At 37.4% G+C, this 24,555-nt stretch overlaps 1 protein-coding gene across 1 annotated transcript in view; it reads left to right on the top strand.

The window, feature by feature from the left end:
* Positions 1-24,555, top strand: part of MTPN (myotrophin) — a 39,030-nt gene that overhangs the window by 7,518 nt on the left and 6,957 nt on the right. The window contains exons 2-3 of the mRNA XM_015866477.2: positions 16,884-16,997; positions 18,569-18,652. Coding sequence (XP_015721963.1) covers positions 16,884-16,997; positions 18,569-18,652 — 198 coding nt within the window. The remainder of the gene's footprint in view (positions 1-16,883; positions 16,998-18,568; positions 18,653-24,555) is intronic.

The raw sequence follows: 24,555 nt of genomic DNA, 5'->3' as shown, positions 1-24,555 counted from the left end.
GATGTGTTGTATTTTATTACTTCAATCACATATTCATTTTCATACATGTCCCTGTGTTCTTAATGTTTTTTCTCTGGTTTTATGTTTATGCTCGTATGAGCTTTTGGGGAAGCATCCAGACGAAAATGTGATCAAAGTTACTGCTTTTACCTAATTTGCGCACTTCCAAAACTCAAGGTTTGTGTAAGTTGTTCTTAATTTTTCTATTATTTCCCTAAGATTATCTTCATCTGAGATAATGCTTTTTTTTTTTTTTACATACCCACACTTCTCTATGAAAAGGATTAGTTGTTGTTTGAGTAGGAAGATCTCCTGTTACGAAGACAAAAGCATTAACTGGAATTAAGTGCCAATAATTGACCAGCCTGTTGCATAACAGTTGTTTTTCTTAGGAGTTGCAGTTTCGGCAGTTTTAAACTGGTGGGTGTTTTTCTGCTTTAGCTTGTTGTGAGGAGAGGCAGGTACAGATTATCATGGCTGATATTTTCCTGGGTGCTGGTGATGCTCTTTTCTTTTTGCAAGTTAATGCTGAAGCCTGTGTTGATTGCAACCACCAGTGGTGAATTCTTCAGTCATATGCTAGAGGGCGAGAGGAAGTATTGTTTTCCTTCCAGTGTTTAAGAGACTAGTATGTGCAGTGCTCTCTCATTCAGTGAAGGTCTGTAGCTCTCGGCCTAGAAAAGTAATCAATGTAAACGAGTCCTGTTGACTAAGATACAGTACTTGTTGTAATGTTGACTGGAAGCAAATTGTGTGATTTCTTGTTGGCTTGTTGTTGTTGTTGAAAAAGAAATTATATAACTCGGTGTTGTCCTGAAACCAGTTGAAATCCTGATAAGGTAGAGGAGGAAGAGAATGAGAATCACAATCTTGTAAATTCGGTATCATAATACATGTACGCATGAGCATGGCTTTAAAGCATACTGGGGGACTTGAATGTTAGTGCTTTTTGGCACTTCAGCTGCTTTTATGCTCTTAGTGTTTTTCTATAGTGTTTTGTGCACGGTGTAGTTCTGAAGTTCTGTGCAGGTACACAGCACACCAAGAGTCATTGCGTTTCTCTATTGAAAAGAATTTTGTGGCTTTCTTTCTGCAACAAGAATTATGGTATTGTCTAGGCTTTTCTCTTTGCTTATATACACGTTTGCTGCTTTCTTCAGTGGTTATGGGCCAAAAGGGAAATGGTGAAATCATTTTATTTAGCCTTCAGCTACACTTTGAAAATCAAATAGAGTAATTGCACGCAGTGGCTAATAAGCTGAACAGAGCAGAACATCAGTAGAAAGGTATTCTGGAGACTTGCCTGTCATACTCCCAGCCAAAGCTCAAAGAATATTCTAATGTGTATCCAATTATGGAGACAGTTTATGAAGTAGAATCGTGTGCTTGAAGTTTCTTATGAACTAAAATAGTCTTGATACTTATTGCTGAATTACTTTGCTCGAAATTCAGTCATTTATGAACTTTCTTTTAAACGTGCTTATGGCCTGTAAATTAGTGATCAGCGCAAAAGAGGGAAGATGAGCTGGAAGGCCATTTGAGACAAAAGATAGAGCTGTCCATAGAACAGTTATCATCAGCATATCTATTCTAAACGGATTTGCTGATGATTCTATGAATATAAATCCTGTAGGCAGTATCTGTTTAAAAAAAGGTATTCAAAAATACTTCCAGTTCTTAATTCAGAACCTTATATAATTATTATAATACTTACATAAAATAAATAATAAAAATAAAACTTATATAATTATAATATTTCTTTTGCTTGGCTAAAGTGCAGCTTAAATTTTATAGGTGGCTCATCTAAATTAAAAGAGTATCGGTATTGGTGTGTTTAAATAGAAATGTTGCTATAAAGTTAAGTGCTGCACATAAGTGGTTTGGAAGGCCATTCCATGAATCTTAATGCATGATTCCTAAGCATGTACTGCCTGAAATGTAGCACTTATTTCTTGGATGTTTGTAATCATGTGTTTTACTTCCAGGGTATCTGCTTTTTCATGATTTTTATTTTATTTTGCTTTAGAGTGTCAGCAATAATGTACATAAGACTTGGAGCTTCTAGAAGTCATTAACACAGCTGGTATTATATGTTTTTTATATCTTTCTGTGTGATCAAAATGTGAACTCAAGGTGCAGAGAAAAAGGCCTTCTAATTTGGTACGAAAACTTATTTAGAAGTTAAATTTGATTGTTTTAGGGATTGATGGAACATTTCATTTTGCCTGGAATATGTTCCTTGTTTAGATGCTAGAGAAGGAAGTCATGGTTTTGATGCAGGTTATAAAACCTGAATTCAGTTCTTCTTAAATTATAGCAGTAAATTCTGGAAGGTTTGCTCATTTCCCCATTTATCCTGTCATATCTTTACAATGGAGTACAACTTCATCTTTCAGAACTCACATTAATTATCATGATTTGGTTTTTTTTTGGTAGTACTAGTAGTTTTTACACCACATAATACAAATATCAAGGTGACATCAGTTGAAACTGAAACTTAGTAGCTGACCTCTACTGTTCTTCTAGAAGGAAAATAGTCATTTCCTGTGCATTCTTTGGACAGCATGCACTGGGAATTTTAATACAGATGTTGACCGGTGCTTTTACAATAACTGAAAATATTTTCATTCAGAGCTAGCATCTAAGTAGAGATTGGGTTCTTGGTCTTCGTTTGTCTACTTAACATCTGAAGCAATGGTCTAACAGTGGCAACTGCCCAAATTCTCCAATTAAACCCCTGGATGCTTTTATCCCCAACTTACTATTTTACCATAACACAAAACTGGAAGGAAGGAGATGCAGCACATAAAGTGTATTTTTTTCTATCTGCTTTCAGAATTCCATGACTAAATGATCTCATGTATAAAGTGTGAGTTTGTATTAAAGTACCTAAATGGGTATTTTTAGGAGACTGGTCTGATTTGGTGGTATTCTTTGTTAATATGCTGATAGTACAGTAGTGAATAACTACTGTGTGTTGTTCCTGTCTGCTGCTCAGCAATTACCTGCCCCCCCTTGAGGCCTGGAGTATTTTTCTGCTTGGTATACCCTTGAAGTGGTAAATCCTCTAAGTCAGATCAAAATGTAACAGTGTTAAAGCATAGGCTCTAGACAATCACTTCTGGAGGGCAATAAAAGAATCTTTTTAAGGCCGTCGCTGTGTTGTCTGTGAAAATGGACACTGCACCGTGCTCAGTGGATATGGTACTTAACGTATCTTGTTAAGAGTGAATATTTTATGTCAGGTTAAGACGTGTAGTTTTACATTCTGGTTATGATTCCTAAAGAATTAAACAGTTGTAATTTTTGTTGTTGTGCTCCTGTGTTCAAAGTCAAGCGTGACAGACAAGCCCTGATGCTGTAACTAAAGATTTTAACTTCATTTCCAAATTCTAAACATTTTTCAGTGCAAAAAAGCTTATAATGGGTATCTGATTGCTGACGGTTCAAGTCTGTGATCTTAAATCTGTAGTTCTTGTGCCCAGCAGGGAGAGTTAGGTGACAATCCCCCCTCTACTTGGCTCTTGTGAGGCCCCATCTGCAGTACTGCATCCAGGCCTGGGGCCCCCCAGTACAGGAAGGACATGGAGCTCTTGGGGCGGGTCCAAAGGGGGACCACTAGAATGATCAGAGGGTTGGAGCACCTCTCCTATGAGGAAAGGTTGAGGGCACTGGGCTTGCTTAGCTTGGAGAAGAGATGGGGAGACCTCATTGTGACCTTCCAGTATTTGAAGGGAGAACAGGAGGGAGAATGGCTGCTTACAAGGGTGGATAGTGATAGGACAAGGGGGAATAGTTTGAAACAGAGACAGGAGAGGCTTAGGTTAGAGATTAGGAGGAAGTTTTTCACTCCGAGGGTGGTGCACACTGGAATAGGTTGCCCAAGGAGGTTGTGAGAGCTGTTGCCTAAATAGAAGGTGAGTACTTTTGGGCAAAGCTTTTTAAAAGTAATTCATGAGAACTTAAGTGAAGATACAGATCTGGCCCCTACGTTGCTGTTTCATTACTTAATGATGCAGCGTGAGCGGTTTCTGCTGTTTCTCACTGAAATCTTAAATAGTAAAGAGTTTGGGGGAGTGTAACTACTTCCAGTGATGCAAATAATTCATACATATTCAAAGCTGACATTGTAGCACAAGTTTCTAGAAACTCTTGCTTGAAAACATTAGGTTCATTTTTGCTTTATAGAGCTACTAATTTATCAGTTTTTTATTTCATAAAAACACTGTTAAAACAACTGAAACGCAGATGGCTCAGTCAGTTTCTGGAATTGTATTCCTTTGACTGAGGCAAAGAACTTCAGATTGCGTTTGAGTATAGTGGATATGCTAGAAACTTGTTTACCGTTAACAAATAAATCCTGGAAAAAAGGCTATCTAAATACCTTTTTGATTGGCTTTATAAAAAATAGGAGTAAGGATGACTATAAAAGCTTTTCACTACATTTGAAATACCATATCAAAATAAGCAAAGTCAACAACACGTTCATAATTCATTTCCTTAGCTTGTGTTGCAGTCAGTTGAGGCTTCTGTAAAGCAGAGGATCACGTATGCCAGTGAGAAAATAGATGGCATTTTTAAACATATTTTGTTCTACACGTGTCTGCTCTGCTTGTGTTTGCTACAAAATGTCTACTGAAGAAGACTCGTGGTATGATCAAAGCAGCTCTCTCTTATGATAAACCAGTGAGTCTTCTAAAGGGAATGTTGTGCTGAAATTCTTTGCCCATTTTCAGCTTTTTAAATACTGAATCTCAGATGGATATTGCAGGCAAAGCTAGTTGGAAAGACTGATGTGAATTCAGAGCAACAGTGGAAACAGCTGGCTACTGATGTCTGCAGCATCTTCCACAGAGACCTGTGTATTGAAGAAGTTCCCTTGTCAACATCTGTTAACTTGATTTTGGCTTCTGATCAAGATTTCTTGGAGATGATTTTAATATTTGTGTATATCTGTGAGATGCAGAAGAAGGAAATAAAGTCAGTTTGACTCAAATATTCTTCAAAGGGCATGGAGAAGAAAAAAGACATCTAGGAGAGAAATCATTGCTTTTCCACATGAGGAAATTTGTAGTAGTTATCAAAAATGTAACAATAGCAAAATGGCATTATTAAATATCTCATGTCACGCATACAAAGATAACCTTTAGAAAGGCTTTGCTAATGCAACTGCTTTCAGTCTTCAAACAGTGATAACAGATGAGAACTTCTAGATCTTAAATTCTCCAAGTGGAAGCTACTGTCCCTCACAGTAATTGTAGGTCAGTTGTCCACAGACAACTGTGGTCTGTTCAGGCCCCAGCTGGAAAACTTCTAAAGCAAACAGCATTTGCTTCACCACTCAGGAGAAACAGCAATCTTTCTACTGCAGATTAAATGAGGTAGGGTTACATTTACTTGTTTTCAGTCCACTAGATAAGTTATTTTTTAAACTGTGGAACATACATAATGAAGACCAGGATCCTGCACACAATTGTTTAGTTGCCATGGGAAACTACCTACTTGCAGTTACCATGAGTTGATTTCTTAGCCCTGACAGAAATTTATTGCTTTTTTTTATTTTTTTTTTATTTTTTTATTTTTATCTGCTACAAAATCATAAACAATTTGCAAGTTACAAAACTTACTCTTTTTTTCTTCCCTTTTTCTCTTTGGACTTGACTCAACCTTTGAGCTGTCAGTTGCTTGAATGCTCTCCGTATTCTCATTTCCACTTCTGCTCTTAGGGTGAATATTGATGGGGGACAAGAGGGTTTCTTTTTTAATGAAATTTAAGAGAACGTGAGACTTAATATTCTTGTTGAGTAGGATATATAAATTAATACTTCTTTAGGTCTTCTCTGTTGTCTTCTGGGTAGGTTCTGAATGCATCAAGTTGAGGATGTGTGGACTTGATCTTTTTATCTCTTCTAAGTCTTAGTTCTGCAATCCTTGAGTCATTGTATGTGATTTATTTATTTTTTTCCTTCCTTTACAGGGAAAGTTTATGAAAGTTTAAATAATGCTCCTTTTTGGCTTGTGTTATGAGGTGGTTATTTGATCTCTTTTCTTGTTCCTATAAATAAAAATTTCCAGATCTGTGAAAACAGTGGCTTGTTTATGCTAATCTGTTGTTTCAGTTAGCATCAGGCTTGTATTAGGGAAGTTGATGTGAGAATACAGCGTCTGTAGCAATTTAAAACAAAGTTTGTTTTAGTAGTGGAGGCAGATAGGTAACTTCTCTGCTCTGGTCAGCAGAAACTGCTTCAGGCAAGTACTCTGTTTCAGTTACCATGACAAAAATCTCCAGAGAAAGTTATATAACAAGCTCCAGATATGAGACTCATTTGTTGTCACTATTAATTTAAGGTGTTTTGAGGCAGAAAGTCATTTTAATTTTAGTATTTGAAAACTAGGAACAAGTTTTTCTTGGGGGGGGGAGGGCGGCGAGTGTTAATCGGTGAATTAATTTTAAGAATGTGTCTATCGGTTGTCTCAAAGGATCTGTGAAAGTGTTTGTAGATCTTAGTTGAATGGGTTTATACCAGAGGGTCCCTTTCAACCTAAATTAATGCACGACCCTGTATATCACGAAATGAATGAAAACTGCTACCAAGTCAGTGCTGTTATTAAGACCCCAGGACTATTCTCCAACGGAAGAAACTGTTGAACCACCATACCATCTCCAAAGACTGGAATGTTGTGAATGCTGTACTGAAACATAAAGTGCAGAGTAGGTGAATAGTGTTTTATAGTGAGCTAAGATCTGGTGTTTTATAACGACGTCAAGTTTCTTGGATGCATTTTATAGCAGTATGTATTTTGGAACAATGTATTGTCTACAAATCCAACTTAATGTCAGTGGAGTGTGAATCAGCTCATTGGCAGTCATTAGATAAGAACTAGAGTTAGAAAATGGAAAATATGGACCTCCTCTAGTGACCGATTAAATAAGATAAAAGCTTTCTCCAAGAGGTCACAGAAGGAATCTGATCTTCCTGTGTATAAACCCCAGGAATGTTTCAGTAGTGAGAAAACTGAGGTAGTAGCACTTGAGTGTTCAGCAGTAAACCTAAGCTTACTTAAAAGTTAAAAATACTAGACTTCTGTTTGAACTCAGCCTCCCATTTTAGTTCTGGTTGAGTCTGTAGAGGAAGTTACTTAAGAACAAGTGTAGGTGGAGCTTGAGTTCTGTTCTTGAGCAACTGATTAGTGGAAGAGCAATTAAGGAGATGCAAGCAATACAATTTACTTTCTATAATGGAAGATCAGACTCTGTTTTTTGGTGACTTTGAATATAGATGAGACAATACCGCATCCTTTCTGAAGTAAAGGAAGTTAAGATACTTCAGGGGCCTTTATTTGTATTCTGAGATGCACCCATGGCTATATAGAAACACTGAGTTGAAAGTGAATTCCATAGTTTGGAAACGCAAAATATGGCTGTAGTCATGTATTTTGAAGAATCTGTAACAGCTCAATAGAAGGTGAGAACAAAATGGTCTACTAGAAGGAATGCAGGGATGTTGCACAAATGTACAGTGGTGGGGTAAAGATGTGAAAATCAAAGTTCAGCTGACATCGAAACTAGCAAGGAGTCTGAAGGGTATTAGAAAAGGCTAGTATTTTTTTCTTTTTCTTTAAAAAAAAAAAAAAAAAGGCAAAGGAGGATGTGGATCAACTGTTTAGTGGGGCTGAAGGCCTAGTGGTAAATATGTAAAGGCCTTTTTTGCTTCTCTTCTTATTTGCAAGGCCTCTCAAAACCCATAGCCTATGTAGAGAGTCTATGGCAATGGAGTACTTTCGATATCATTGGAAGATGGAGTTAGGGAAGGGCTTAGAAGCAAGCTGGATATACATCTGTACATGGGATGAAATGTGCAATGGATAAAAGGTGCTGAGGGACCTATCTGTTGTCTTTGTAAAGCTGTTTGTTGTCATCACTGATAGACTGTGGTGTCTGGGGAGACGAATGCTGTTGATGATTCTCAGAAAGTAAACATATCACTTGAAGAGCAGTGAGAAGGAAGGTGTGCAAAACTAAAGACTAGTCTGCTTAACTTCAGTCTCTGAAGGCTATGGAGCAAGTCTTCCTTCTTGTTTAGCAAGACCTTTGCTACAAGGGTACGGAGAGAGATCGTGTCAAGGTCTGTAATATGTGAACTAGGTAAGTGAACTGTAAGGTTGGTGGAAAATTGGCTGAACTATTGGACTCAAAAGGGTTGTGAACAGCAGCGTTACTTTTAAGTGGTGCTTATCTACCAGTGGTGTCCATTAGGAGTTAGTTTTAGTGGTACTACTTAATGCCTTTGTTATGTCCTTGGCAATGGAATGCCTTTTAACAGTCAGAACAATAGTTTAGAAAGCAATAAACCCATAAAACTGTACAAGCTGGGGAGTAATTAGTTAGGTTGGAGCTTTTCAGAAAAGGACTTCAGGGTTCTGTTGGACATCAAACTGCAGGTAAGTTCACATTATTTTCTTATGTTGTTGAAGGTGAGCCACATACTAGCCTGCATTAGAAAGCAAGAAGCCAGCATATGTGGGAAAATGTGTTCTCTTCTCCCAGGCATTTCAAAGTCTGCATCTAAGTACTTTGTCTGATTCTTACTAGTTCAAGTAAGGTGTTGATGTACTGGAACTTGTCCAGAGGCAAGATCGTGCAGGAAGGTTTCATTGTCTTTCTATGCCAAGAATGGGTACAAAAAAAGTTGCATTTAGGTGTGCAATAAAGATGTAAGAGGCAACCATTCCAACTGGAATATGAAAAAAATAAGTATTTTTCCCCCTTTATGTAACTTAACTGTGAGGATGATCTAGGTCTGAAAAAGACTGCCTAGAGTTTGTGGAATTGTCAGTCTTCATAGATACGTGGGTCTCAGCTGTTCAGTGTCCTGAGGAACCTGATCTAATGGGGCCGATCTTGAGATGTTGGACTAGATAACCTCCAGAGTTGCCTTTCAGCCTTAAATAGTCTGTGATTCAATGAGTCTGTGATTCAGTGGGTCAGTAAACTCACAAGCATGTAGAATTGAACTGTTATATTTTTAGATTATTAGTCACATCTCAGGAAGTGTAGTGTTTGTATTTCCTCTTGCTACCTCAAGTATTAATGACCTGTGGTTGGGTATAGCATCTTATGTTTCTACTGTTTGAGCAAGTAGAATAAGGGCAGAAGTTTTCACTTATCATTAACTGATTGAAGAATAAAAGTATGTAGAAAACGGGTTTTTTCCTTCAGTTGTTTTTGCATTATTGTCCTAAAAGTTGTTTTCAATCAAGGGGATGAGAAAGAGTGTGCTAGAAAGAGTTGTTTTGGGTTAAGTGAGCCACATAACTAAGAAGTGACAGCACTAAACAGTTGGAAAGGCTAACAGCACGCAACTGAAACATGAGTTAAACTCTAAACTTTGACATGTTCTTAAAATATGGCTATTTTCAGAATATAAATGGGATTATCATGATAACTTTTATTTTTGGAGTGTACTTAGGGGACATTTTTTTAATTACTTTATTTAATAATAGCCTTTACTCACATGAATGAATCTTGAAGAAGTTATATTGGGGAATGAATGAAGGGATATGGACTGACTGAAACTTTCACAGGGAAAAAAAGGGAGAATTGGAGGAAGAGTAATACACAGCAGTTCTCTCCCCCACCTCTCATTGCAAGAAGACAAGGTTGTCAGATAAACCCTGTTTGAGTATATATTAGTTTTATTGCTATGGGTTTTATTGTTTTCCTCCATTCTCCAGGTCAGTTTTGTACAAATTTGTTTTTCCTTCAGGCAAATGTCACTCTTACATGCTTTCAAAGCTCATGTTATCTGTATTCCACTTAAAAATACAAAGCTTACTCTTTAGGCAATGGTTTAGATGTGGCTTGAGTTGCAAGGAAAGAAGTTTCATTCAGTGGATACCAGAGTAGGCTATTTTATGGCAAAATCTGGCTTTGGATTTTTTTCAACAATGTAAATTACAGCTTAATCGTACTGGTTTCACATTACACGGTTAAAATTAAATGGGGACAACTGACAATGGTATTTTTAATTAGAACACTTCCGGGTTCAAAATATTGAAGTATAAGAAAGATTTTACTTCCCAGGTGGAGGAGATCACCTCCATCATTATTGGCTGTGTATCAGAGTTTACACAGCTAGCCACAAGGAATTCTATTTAAAAGGCATCACATCAACTTAAAAAGCAGATGCTGTTTGGAAATTCACCTGTTTGTTTTCAAATGTTTGTTTTTTGTTTTTTTTTTTTTTCTGGCATGGAATTCCTGGAGGAATTTAACTCCATGCTCTTGTAAAGTGCAGAATGTTGCTAACATAAAGGAATGTCACAGGCCGTGCTTCTGATATACTTGGGCCATACACCATCATGTGGCAAAGAAACAAAAAAATACAGTATACCTACATTTAACTTTTCTGTCCACTACTATTTGTTTATTGTTCTTACACTCAGGGAATGTGAATGTTCAGAACCTGAGATGCTGCTGTTTTCCGTGAGTTGAATTATTATTGTCTTTTACTATAGATCTGTACATTGGGATTGGTTTGAAATGTTGCTGGTAAACCGTATCTCAGTTCATCTATTTGTTGAATATTAAAAACAAATTTAGCTTGTGTGGACAAAGGCTTGTGGGAAAGACAGTAAAATGTTGAGCGTGTCTGTAAGCAGCATTCTCAAGATTCAATAAGATCTTTCCAAGTATTTCATCCTTAGGATTTTAACTTTTCTTTACAGAAGGATGATTTCTCACTCTTCCTATTTATTGTTCAAGTGACAACAATGAAGTTATTCCTTTATCTAAAATGTAATTATCTGATACTCTTGTTATCTAATAACCCTTTTTATGCTAAGATATTATGAATATGAAATGAAACAGACTGTATAGTGAGTCTGTCTTTTCTCAAGGCAATGGGGACTAGAATTACTCTAATGCAGTTCCTATAGGATTCTTTCCTACGTTTTGAGGACATCTGAGTGCACGGAAACTAGTTTTCTTAATTAAAATCACAAGGAAAGGAATGTGTGAAATAGGGAGACAATTATTTCTGCATGATCGTATAAGCGCAGATGGGGATATGGAGTTGTTTCTAAATCTGAAAGAGCATTTTAATGCCATCAGCATTACAGATATTGCTATACTAATACAGTTAACCTATGCAATAGGATTTAATGAGGTCACCAGTTTCAGTTTCTATTCCTGTTGTGGAACTGTAGTGTAAATCCCAGCTACTTATTTCTGGTGTGTTCAAGTGCCAAGTGGTGAATCAGATGAAGGAACGTTCGTTTGGAAAGGTGTTCAAGTGAATTCTCAGACTTATTAGATGCTTCACTGAATTCATTCAGCCCTGTCATTCATGTAAGGATGGGAATAATCAAACTGTGGCTAGGAGTGGTGGAATTCTGTACATTACACAGGAAAAACCAATACTAAATTAATTGAGCTTTGATACAAAGAATCTAGTAGCTTTCTCTGACACAGATGGAACTGGGAAAGCCAAGACTTTGCTATTGTTAAACTGGAAAAGGGCATGAGGCAGTAGCAGCATTTGTATAGTTTTATTGACAGGAAAAGATAGAGCAAGGAATATGTTGGCCTGCCTCTTGAGTCCATGCAGTTTTCCTCTTCATTTCTTCTAAGTTCTGCTGTCAGGTCTTGTAGGTTCTTGTGCCCAGCTCAGAGTCTGGGTTAGAGTGATCTTTTTTTGTGGTTAGTGAGTTAGAAATCTCCTAAACTGGGTTTGCACAAATCTGTGCAACCAGAAGTACTGACATTATAAAGTCACTTTTTACCATCTTCCCACTTTGAACTTTTAGCCATGTCAAGTAGTAACAGTTTCCAGTGACTGAAAAAGAACTCAAAACATGTCATACTAATCTTCCACAGGTCATACTAATCTTCCAACAGGGCGAGAAGATCAAAGCAGTAGACTGCTCAGCCTTGCTGCAGTCTTTGGAATGACTGTGCAACATACTATCCTAGAAGATTTTTCCAGATCCGTGAGAGTGATTAGGAACAGCCAGCACAGATTAACAAGAGCAAAACGTGCCTGATAACCCAATTGTTTTCTCTGTTTTGTGTTGTTCTTTTTTTTTTTAATTGTAGTAGAAATGGGGAGGGGGAGGGAGGGAATCATTTGAATGCAATCAAATTCCATTATATATAACTAAGTACTGGGATAGTGATTCTGAACAATGTTGTTAGGAGTTGCAAGGCCTGACTAGACCCATTCCTGAACAGCCTAATTTTAAATCCAGTTTGGATCTTGCTTGAAGCAGGAGATTAGATTAAGACCTATTGAAGATCATTTCAACCTAAATAGTTATGTTGCTCTGAATAAGTAGTTGTTATTCACCTTTTGTTCTTTTTTTCCTTTTTTTTGTGGGGGGGGTGGGGGGGCCTGGCTATAAGGTTGGGCTGATACTTTATAATATGTTACTCAGTTGCTGAAATAGTGATTGAAATATACCTTTTTCAGATTAGCAGATGTCATTAGGCTGAGGGGAACTGGTTTATAACATGGAAAGTAGAACTGCTGCTCAGTGGGACTTCAAAAATACATTGACAGAACCTCAAATTGTGGCAAATTTTGTTTGGAATGGAATAACTTTCACCTGTTGATACAAGGTGGGGGCTCATTCTGTAAAAACCGCTTCCCAGAGAGAACACAAATAGCACTGATTTTGCAGGGTGTGCAGCTGGCCTTCAGCAACCAAAGGTCAAAAGAAGTCCAGTGGTTTGAGAGGAGAGTCCAGCGAGATTGAGAGAAGTGACAATTTCCTTGTCAGCACCGCTAAGACCACATCAGGAGTGGTGTGTACAGACTGCTTGGTGTTCTTTGCTATAAGAGATGTGAACTGGAGTGAGGTCAGAGGGGGGCCACATGTTGATGTTGAGAGGAGGATCAGATCATATGATACATAAGGACAATGGTTCTTCAATTTGAAGAAGTAACTTTAGAAAGGAGATTAATAGCAGCTTTCTGGTATTAAATACAGGGGTATAGTAAAATGGAACTGGATTTACACAGAGATGCTCAACTGTAGTACAAGTTGCAGAGATTACAAGCTTCAACAAAGGAAACTGTACAGAAGCAATTATAAAAGTAACCACTACCTTAGTGAAGTAGATGATGTTGTATAGAGGGTTCTGTGAGGTGGTTTTTTTTCCAGAAATGAAATGGACAGGGCCGTGATTGAATTTTGAGGATAGCTCTGCTTTGGGCAGGAGACTGTACTAATTCTTTTGAGATTTCTTCTGAACTTTTTTTTATTCTATGATTGCTCTGTTTTCTTCTAACAATCTATTTGATGTTGTTCAAAAACACTGGACAGTTTCAACTGGAAGTTGAGATTTCAAATTAAGCTTATTTCACAACAAGGCCTTGTATAGAGGTTAGTGGAAGAATTAGGAGTAAGTAATTTTGACAGTATTCACTTAAGAAATTAGTTGAAACAGGTCTCTTTATGGATTTAATTGCTCCACTACAGGAAACGAATGTGGTAGTTGCTTTCAGAGGTCTTTATGATTAGTTATTTTAAAAGCAGAGAGAACTTATAAAATATTTTAAATTTTGTTTTCCTTTTTCATTGAGTGTTGATAGCCAGTTTTCATCTAAAGCTGTTACTTAAAGTCCTAAATGAAGCATCTACTATTTGTGTATGTGAGTCTTCTAAGTAGAACATGAGATGACTGTGTTGTAAACGTCTTACATCCTTTCTTGCTTAGTAATTGGAGATTCAGAGAGAGGCTTTTCTTTACCTGTAATCAAATGTTAATAGAGAGGATTAAAGCAGATACCTGCTAACTGCTGGTTCTCATATTTCATGCGCTGAACTGGTTTTTAATGTTACTAAGTAGATGGTGACCTCGGTCTTTGACCAGCAAAGAACATTAGTTTGTGCCAGTCGTAGCCTCAATTCTAACTAAGTGAACTCAGTGCATTCTAGAAAGTCATTAAAATAGGTGATCGTTTCTGTGTGCAAGGTCAGATTCCTTCCCCAGCTTTGTACTAGCATTTGCACAATTGTTAGTGAATTTGCAACTCTATCCTAGAAAGTTGACTTCTCTAGTGCATATTTACTTTTTTGGAGTAGTACTATATACACAAAATGTTTGCTATGCAAAATGTAGTCTGTCATTTCTCACCAGTCTTTCGAAGCTGAGAACCCATTTGCCCATATAACTCAACATCTCTACCTGATAGCTGAACAGAGTTACTTCAAATGGAAGAACAAGAAAACCCAACCTTGAGTATGTATTCATTGAAGACAAAAAGCAACACCCACAGTCTTGCATTTAAAGGAGAATAGCATCTTGTTTAGATGATCTTTGACAATATCATCTAGGATGTTTGACGTGTTCTACAACACTGTCTAGCCAGGTAAAAAGCTTGTTGGAGCTGTCTTTGGCACCAATGTTATACCAATTTGCATCATATGTACATATGATGTGTATATTATCAGCTGATTCCAGCTAAAATATTTTAGACCTATAGTTTGGGTTTGTATGCTGCTGCTATACTTCCTTAATGCTATTACTCAAATCTATATGGTCTCATTCTGGGATATCTTTGCAGTGTCTGCTAGGTACTTACCTATGTAAACAATCTTTAATCATCTGTAAGGGCAACTTAAGAAACTTGCTGCTTGGATGACATTTAAGTTCATTGTCCAGCAGGATTTTTTCATGTATCTAGTGTAGGAGAGAGCTGAAGGATCCGTTGTGTATTATGTGAAAAGAAAAACATCCTTTAGTGTAAGTCAAGAAGCCAAGCATTTATCAGCTTAAAAAAGATGAGCTTTGAACTTTCGTAATTTTAAAACATAATGACTCTACAGTACAAAGAATTCTCTTGAACATGAACTTTGTTGCTTTACTTTGTACAGTCTCCAGAGTTAGAGCTTGTTTGTCCTTCTCCTTTATCCCCTTATTTACTGTGTCTTTGCATGTGACAGATGTTACAGGTGTTTTAGGAGTATCTGCAAACATCCTGTGCTATTCAAATGCCAGTTGTTTTAAAATTGACAGGAAGTGGTGAGATGTAAATAGGAATGAGTAAAGTTTAATTTACTGGTTAAGGAAGCAGCACACTTAGCTTAGGTGCCTTTCAGACTGATGTGACTATTTGTATGCTGTTAATGTACTGTGATCTGAATGATGTATTTTTATAATTTATTGGAACACAATGGTTAACATTCCCTTGCCAGTAATTTGTCCTGCAGTTTAGCAAAGTAAAGGAGGAGATGCATCACCAGACTTGTGGAGCTGATAACACTATTTAGCAAGTAATTTGTCACAGTTGGGCTTGGTCTTACTGGGATTTCACATAGTACTGTAGACTGCTGAGTATCCAAGCTGAAGCTCTGATGGACTGTTCAGAGGTGCAACACGTTATTGTTCTGAAGAACATACGTAATAGTAAAACTAACCTTATTTTTCCTGATGTCCAGCATTCTTCAGAAGCTGTTGATTGGTAAAAACCTGTAGGTTTTTTTCATCATACTGCTTTGAAGCCGGAACATTCAGTAGGGTAAGAGCAGAGTCCTGATTTCTGAGACCAGAAAATGTAAAGTATTCTAGTTACACACTTGAAGTTAAACATTTGCTTTGACTTTTATGGGGAGTTTTATGGAAAGAGTCAGATAACCATTTGGAAAGGAGAAGGGAATTGCCTAGCCTCCAGTATAGAATTGTGACAATATAGAGTATCAAATACAGAATAAGATTTCTTTTCTGACAGCCTACCGTTCTGCTCTCAGAAGAGATCCTGCAGGATGCATTTCTCTCTGTTATTTGAACTTTAAGAATTTTGAAACAATCTAAGAGTATTACAGGGGTTCTACAGAGAACTGTTGAGTTTGTGCTGCAGCTGAAATTTTTTTACTGTTTTTCTGTGGAGGCAAAAAACTTGAGGTAACATGCTAAATTTAGCTGCAATTCAAAATACTAAGCTCGTTTGCACAGATGAACAAGAAGTTACTACGTAGCCTGCCAGTATTTGGTATTTAGTAACTCCTGGTCACTGAGGTGCAGCAAATCAGTTTTGTCCTTAGTTGCACAACTGAAGGTGAAGAAACAGAGCTGATTATACACTCAGTAAATTAAATTTCACTTAGGCAGCCTTAAGACATGTCTCAACCCACAAGTATGAGTGACGTTAGAATGTAGAGTCCTTTATCGTGAGTTGGTTGGCTGTTTTCAGACCTCTTTGCATCTGCCTATTCCATAATATTAAATAATGCTACTTATAAAATAGAGTGGGAAGTTTCTTAATTGATGTAGTGGAAATGCTAAGCCATGGCCTAAAACAGTGACTGAGCACCTGGTGGAGGGCAGGGTCAACCCAGGGGAGCTCAGGTGCATGTAATGCACCTTGGTGATTGGAAGGGGTGGAGCCATGGTTGGCAGTGAAGGCAAGGGAATCTTGCTGGAGATCCCTGCCTACCTGAGGCCTTTTTGTTTGTTTCTGTGTCTACAGCTGCTGCATTTGGGCTCGTTCTCATTTGCTGTAGCCGAAGACTTTGCCACCCCACTGTTTTCGTGGTACTTTCCATCCTGTTACAGAATTACAGTTGGATTTTGGATTATGGATGGTCTGTACTCACTTGCTAGTAATTATGATGATGACTTAGTTCTGTGCATGTGACTTCCCTGTGTGCAGAACTTCAGTGGTTGAAGAGCTGAAGCTGTCACGGTCTTATTTGTGCAACTGAAGAAGGAAAGGAAATCAAGGAACTTAATTTTTATTTTTTTGCTAGGTGATGCCTTAAATTTTTGAATGGAACTTTCTTTAGCAAATTAAAAGTTGTTGGATTTTTTATTTTTCTTTTCAGGCTCTTTTTGATGTAATAATTCTTAATTTACTTATGAGTTGTTGTTTACATTGAAGGGTGAAGATGTCAACCGGACACTTGAAGGTGGGAGGAAGCCTCTTCACTATGCAGCAGACTGTGGGCAGCTTGAGATACTGGAATTTCTGCTATTGAAAGGAGCTGATATTAATGTATGTACATCAAAATTTAGAGTCATATATGGTTGTGTTTGTTTGGTTGTTTTTTTTTTCCCTCACATAAGAGGCAAGTGCTTAGTGGATTACTGGAAGAATTAGATGAAATCAAGCAATTTGATATATATAAGAATGCTTGAGAGGTAGTCTCCTAAAGTTTAGAAGATTAAAATTGCATTTAATAAATGTTCTAACATCTTTGGACACATATTGGGAAAACTATTAATTTTGACAGTTACTAGAAAGATAAAACTAGCAATTGCATCTAAATAAAGATAGTATAGAACACTTAATGAATCTGTCTTTTGGAGTCCTTTCCAACATTATAATACATCCTTGACCGTGACAGGACTAATTCTGCTTAATTGGTGTTTTTCTCTGTTCACATTTAATTGATCTGTTTGAGACACCTGCATGGCTTTGTGTCGTTAAAAGACTTTCCTGAGCTTTATGACTCTTCAAAACAGTATAGTCCTCCATTACCTGAAATTTCTAAATGCTTTAACCATGCATTCCAAATTCTGTGCTTTAGAACACCTATATGAAAATTAATGTACAAGACATCTACAGAATGTCTCAAACTTTTTGTAGTTACCTGGAACGATAAGAATTTCCTCAGGAGTGCACCTAGTTCATCATAAAATGGAGGAAAAATAAGAATGTTTCATTTGCTCCTTTTCTTATCCTTTCCAGGACTGTAGTTTAGAGAAAAGAAGGCCTGGAGGATGTTTCAGGCCAAAGCAGATTTCTGAAACTAGAATGTCTGAGAAATGGAAAAATTAAGGGTACTGTCACGGAGTTAACTAGATCAATCAATGTCTGTGATGGGGGGGAAAGGGTTGGAGGTAGTAGGCCTGTGAGCCCCCGGCCCCTGACAAATGGGGAGGGAAAAAAGGGAAAGGGGTAGGGAGATGGGAGCTGGGCTCAAGGAAGCAAACAGAGAAGCGGCAACAATCTAAGGAGGAAAACTTATTTTACTAATTACAATCTAATTTAAATGGAGTTTCAAAAGACCGAGAAGCCTACTTTGAAACTGAAGGCACCACGGCTTGGTAGCACACCCACACCCGCTGCCAGGCAGTTGGAGAGAGAGCGAGCATCACTTCCATGACATATTTCCCTCTCTGACCTTGAGGTCCTCTGGGGTGTGTAGTTCTTCTCTGTGCTTCACATGGTGTTATGATGTGAAATACCAGTAGCAAAAATTACAAAATCATGACAACTTCTCACGTGAAACATTGCAATTTCTGTCATTTGCCAAAAAATAAAAAATAAAAAAATAAAAAATCCCAACCAACCAAATACGAACGTGAACTTTTGGATACTAAGGAGATTTAAGGAAGAAATATCTTACTGTTCCATAACTGCTTTTATGCCATGACTTTGCCACAACTTTTATCTTTTATCTTTAAAAAAGGAATAAAAAATTGTGAAGGAACGCATTTCTGGAAAATATTTTTAAATCTTTGACTTCATTTTGCTGTTGGCAAGACAAAACTAAAAGATTAAGCGAAACCTTTTAATGCTGTGTGAAATAGTTCTTCAAATAACTGTGTCTCAATTTACAGGCTCCAGACAAACACAATATTACACCACTCCTATCAGCAGTCTATGAGGGCCATGTTTCCTGTGTGAAATTGCTTCTGTCAAAGGTGAGATACAAATGTTTAGAAAAAGTTACCCATTAGCAGAGTATATTACTGTAATTTTTTTTCAGTAAGATTATATTGCTTCAGATAAGTTCAGAGCATCAAACAAATGCTGTTTACATTACTGAGAGAGAGAAGGTATGCTCTTGTAATAGAAAAGTTAGTTGAAAGAGAGAGTTCTATGACTCTTGCAGTGGCGTGAAAGGGATAACCACCAAAAATATGGTGAGCTCTAGCTGAGAAGTTAACAACAGATCAGGCAAGAATACAAGTGTATTTGTTCAGCAGGCAGAGGAGTGGTTTTTAGCTCTGGCAGCTGCTTAGGTGTCTCATATGATGGAGTCTACAATGAAGCTGTGCAGAGGAGTGTTTTCCTTCAGTTTCTGCCAGGTGGATGAAAACCCATCTGGATTGGAAATATAAAAGTAGGTAGTAAAGCAGCAGATTTTTTCTGTGCTAGAGTTTGTAAATTTCATCCAAAGTAGCGTAGTCTTATTCTGTTTCTGGTCTCCTTTTCATCCGTGTTACAAAAGTGATGTATTTTACAAAGCAGTAGTTAATTCAAGAAATGTTTTGTCTCTTCATACCTTCTCCTTCTTGTTACACTGCACTTCTTTTGAAAATGGGAGGTTAAAAGTGTTTTCAGAATGTGAACATACCTGTATTGATCAACCAAAAGATTATAGATTTCTTGCTATGCATAATGTCATCTTCCATGGTAAAATGGTTCTTCTGAACTGCCTCGATGCTGTGTGTGGGTCATCTTTCTTTTCTTTGCCTCTTTAACCCTGTCTAATGTTAATTTATTTTTCTGTAAGGAAATGCTGCAACTTTTAATCTAGGATTCAGATTTGTTGTGAGGACTGATCTGTGAATTCAGATCAAAGAAACTTAATAGATATACTCTAGTTATAAAATCCTTCTTTTCTGTATAATTCTAACATTTTTCAGTATTTGTCTTTATGGCATTCATGAAACTTTGTATTTAATTTGCTGGACAAGGTATATCATTTAACCATTTAAAAGAATAGATTTAGCTTCCCTTCTGAGCTTCTGGTCTTTCACTGCTCAGAGCAGAGGCATGTTAGTACAGACTCTTGTCCTCATGTCTTGTCTGATTCAGCATTTTTGATACAAGCTCAGTTCTAGAAACTTAGTTTGTTCGTAAGCAGACTAGTACATTTTCGTATCGCTTTGTTACCTTGTTCCATGATGTTAGTCTTATTGCTAGCTTAGAAGGCTTCATATTCTCTTTTGTAGTGCTGGCTCCTTTAGCAAGTAGTCCCTTGCAACAAAGTACCCGAGTAATCCATAACCAGAAGGATCTTAATATCTTAAAAGAAAGTGCAGATTCTGTGTTATTACTTTGTTTTTCAAACCAGAAAGAATGCAATTCATTGCTACTGAGTATTCTCTGCCTTGAATTTCAGTGGTCAAATGTTTTAATTTTCTACCTATTTCTTTGACATGATTTCCATCTTACTGCTTGTCTTAATTTTACAAATGTTTGGTACAATTATTCCAAGCAGTGAACTGCTAATGAATCACTTGAAGTTGCTTTTCTGCCTAACACTCAGGATGCTATTGAAAAGTACTGAATGCTATTCAAGGGGAATGTATTACAAGAGGACTTCCAGAGGTGCAGTTTTTCAACTCATAAACTTAAATTATTAATATGGAGTTTGTAGATACAGTGTATTACTGACCTCTCTTTTTTAAACGTTAATCAATTTAATAGCTAATGTTTCCATGCAGCTGCTTCTTCTTGTTGATTAATAGTTACTGCAACTGTAATGCTTAGAGTGTCACTGAGTGTATTTCAGGATTTCTACATTATTTTAGTGCTTAATTTTGTACAAAATTGAATTTGTGTCAGTGTTTATCTGGCTGTGATTGTATCTTGTACTGAAATGGGAAACAGAGGCCTTGAGGATAAGTTTGGGGTTAAAGAAAAAATGATATATCTACTTGTTCATCAATGTCAATAATATAAAGGAATTCCTTTATCACATGTTGTATTTCTTTCTGTTTCTGTTTTGAAGTGCTTTGCATTCTGAGTAAGTTACTCTGAACACTGGTAGTATCCATGGGACAGTCCCATGTTACAGCTAAGCCTATACCAAGGAGAACAGGTGATTCTGTTCAGTCATTTAGTGTTATTTCCTGCATGTTTCAGCTGCTGCCTTGCAACAGCCCTGGCACTGGTACCTGTCATTTGTTCCTACTGCAAGGTATTTTTCTGTAGCCAGAGTCCTGCCAATTGAGGTCTTCAAATTTAAGTTGTATTTAGTTCCTTGCGTTAGTTACTGGAATTGGAGAAACACTGATGCCAACTCAAGAACAAACAGAACTAATTTCAGTTTCACTTGTGTTGTTACCTTGGGATGTTTTTCAGTGCTCTTGCACTGTGACAATACCTGTCCCAGAGAGCTGTCTCCTGGGTTTATTTGTAGTTTTTGTAGGTGTACAATTAGAACTCAGTTTGTCTGCTTTACAGCTCACCTGGTGGCTGTGTTGCTCTCTTGTAAAGGGCAGATACTTGCTTGTTGCAATGTACTGCTTGCTTGCTTTGTTGCCTCTGTTGTGGCATTTTTCTATTGTAGAGGATGGATGAGTTTCATCTAAAACTTGAGAATAAGAGAAAAGGAACAGATGTGGGAATGAAGCTGTAATCTATCTAGCTGTCTCTTTAGTATATTTTATGCCCATGTTTGCCTTTTAGCATCACTTCCAAAGGCACAAGTGGTTTCATTTTCTCCTTTGCCACACTTCATGATTATTCTTGATTATCTACTGGGAAAATATTTTCACTAAATACTGAAAATCTTTATGATGAAATAGATTGGGCAGTAACAATCCAAATACACAGTGATTTTGTTTAATAACAAGGTTTTGACCTTTATATAGAAAATAACATTCAGCTATAATTATAGGCAGAATGAGACTTTTAGTAGGTGAGAAGTGATCTGAAATAGGTTACTGAAAAAAAAGCACTTGCTGTGTGCTCAGTGAGAAGGAATTTCACTAGTAGAGATAATAAAGTCTAGATTATTATGCTTGCTAGAACAGTGTGTATCGTGCTGTTACCTCTCCTCTAATGCATTTTCAGGGAAATGAAACTGATTACTTTTAGATAAATTTAAATTTCCTAGACCTTACTTCCTTCCTCTTCCTTCCTCCTTCTTACAAATGCATTAAATTATGTTTTGTATCAGCTGCAACTTCAAATTATGACATAGCCAACGTTTTCCAAACTTCCTGGATGTCCCATGGCATTCAGTTATGTACTAAAATTTGAACACTGAAAACTGCAATGTGAAGCTCCTTCCTTAATCTTGTGTTTGTTATAATACCTTCTGATAGTTTCACACTGGTAGGTAGCCAAGCTCCTCTGTGCCATTTCACTCTGCTTCCTCAGAAGGACAGGGGGAGAAAATAAGATGGGGGAGAAAAAAGTCATTGGTTCATATTAGGAGTGGGAGATTGCTCACAAATTATTGTGTGTTGGTAACAGACAAGAGCAGTGAAAACAAAAAACAAACTAAGAACACCTTTACCCACCATCTTCCCTTTTCTACTCTCTTTATCTCGAAGGCACTGGGGAACTGACAGTGAAGGCTACAGTCAGTCCATAGCACTTCATCTCTACAGCTCTTTCATGGTTACTCCCTGCCCCTGCTCCACATGGTGGATGATTTTGTCCTTCTCAAACTGATCCCACACGGGCTTCCCACAGGCTGCAGCTTTCCAAGCACTGTTCCAGTGCTGCTCTGTGCTGCAGGGCCTATCCTTTAGGAAGTGCACCAGCATTGGTCCCTGTGGGTGGCAGCTTCCCTGGACTTTTTGTTTCTCTGTGGGGCTCCTATCCATGGGCTGCAGCTCTGGTCTGAGATTGCTCTGGTGGGGATTCTCCATGGGCTGTGGCTCTTTCAGGCCATGTTCTCTGCTGCCCTACGGGCCCCCTCCATGGCTGCATTTGGAAATCTGCTCTATGTGGTGCCTGTGGGCTGCAAAGGACAGCCTGCCCCTTCATGAGCCTCTCCTGGGCTGCAGGGAACTTTTGCTCTGTGCTTGGAACACCTCTTGCCCTACTTCTGTACTGACCTTGCTAACTAGAAGGCTGTTTTTCTCACTCCTCTCTCCCAGCTACTGTCACGCAGCAGTTTCTTTCTTCTGTCTGCTTTCCCAGAGGCACACCCAGCATTGCTTGTGGCTCAGCTCTGGCAGCAATAGGTCTCTTTTGGAGCTGGCTCTGATCTGACATGGGTCAGCTGTTGGGTACTGTACACAATGTACTCCTGCAACTCTCCTCTGCTAACAGGACCTTGCAGTGTAAACCCTATAGATATGGTGACTTCAGAAATGGTAGGATTACTGAAGAACAAACCTTCAAACTTCTGTCTCTGGAAGGATAATAACAGTTGTGTAAATCAAAGGATTTAGCTCAAAATTACTTAAATTCGCTGCAAGTGTTTAAATAGTGGTATTCTATGAAAGGCAGGTTAACCCTATAACATCTGATTTGGCTGTGGAAGGTAAGAATATTCATCAAAAACAGTGAAGTGCTGTGTAAAAGAACAATTCAGTTGAATTTCCTACTAGGTTGTATAGGAAGTAATTGAAACATTGTTTAATATTAATTAGTGGTTACAAATGAGTACTCCAACAAGTTGAAACAGTAACTATTAAAGCTGTTTTTTTTTTTTTCAATTTTGGACTTAACTATGATGGTTGCATGTATTTAACTCCCTGTGTTTTATTTGTATAGTATTTTCTTCTATTCATGAAACACTGCAAAAACGAGTTATGATTTTATGATTAAGTTGCATTGAACTGTGGCTTCACATGTTGCCATAGTTGATGGTGATACTCAAGTTCAGACATTTCTTTTTGTGTATGAAATCAGATATAACCAAGATATGGTTATTTTTGGTAAACAGTTTGGCTTGCATTGTTTAAAACAAAATACTCATCTAAGTTTGCTGAAGATGTTTTACAGTATATTAGAATAAAACAGTGTGAATGTAGTTAGCTTTTGTCTAAAGAGCAGTTTCCATTTGAATTTCAGATAGGGCTTGCTGTCTTACTACTACCTTAACAGTAATTATTTTTTAATCAATTTTATAATATTTCTTCCAGGACTGAGACATTTGAAAATATCTGTGGTCATTTAAAACAATGAAGTGGTTTGCAGTATACAGTGCTTTTAAAGAAGGGCAGAACCGTCATATCTCATGTTCAGTTCTTTCACTTCTGTCTTTTCTCTATTATTAACATTAAGTAACGTATTGTTTGAAGGTATTCTGCTCTTAGGGAGGAAATGAATTCTCAGTAGCTTTTGACAAATATGGAAATGAATTGCCTCGAATACCAGATGTGTATTCAGCTCACATTACAAGGGAAAAGTAAAAGCCTTTCTACAAAACAAAATAACCGTTAAAGTAATGAGTACTATTAGCTAAAGAAGCAACTTCAGTCACTGTACTTCAGTTTACTTTTAGTTTTTTGCAGGGTTAGCAAAGATACTTAAGATTTTCTGCATTACAAATAAAATTCAAATTCTTCTGTGTCCTTCCATGCACATTTTGCACTTGAGTTTCTAATGTGAGAAGATTTTTTTTTTTTTTTCCTTGAGTGTATTGCAGGAGAAGCCAGTATCGTTACAATAGACAATCAGTTTTGAATGCTTATAAAGAAGGTCTCAATTTGTGGTAAAGTTTGTATAACAGAATACTTCTAGTATTTTTCTAGCATATCTTAACAACTTGATCTCTGCTTACTGCTAAAAAAATGTAATCTAATTCAGTGGGTTTCTTTTTTATTTAGTACCTTCTTGTCACGGGTTACTTAGATTTACCTATGCCCGTGACAGGGGAAGCCACCCCACGGCCCCCCCCCCCCGGGGC

The sequence above is a fragment of the Coturnix japonica genome, chromosome 1, assembly GCF_054131305.1.
Source record: "Coturnix japonica strain WE chromosome 1, WE-NBRP24, whole genome shotgun sequence".
In the NCBI taxonomy this organism is placed as follows: Eukaryota; Metazoa; Chordata; class Aves; order Galliformes; family Phasianidae; genus Coturnix; species Coturnix japonica.
Note: the sequence above shows the minus strand (reverse complement) of the source record. Positions and strands in the feature narration are given on the sequence as shown.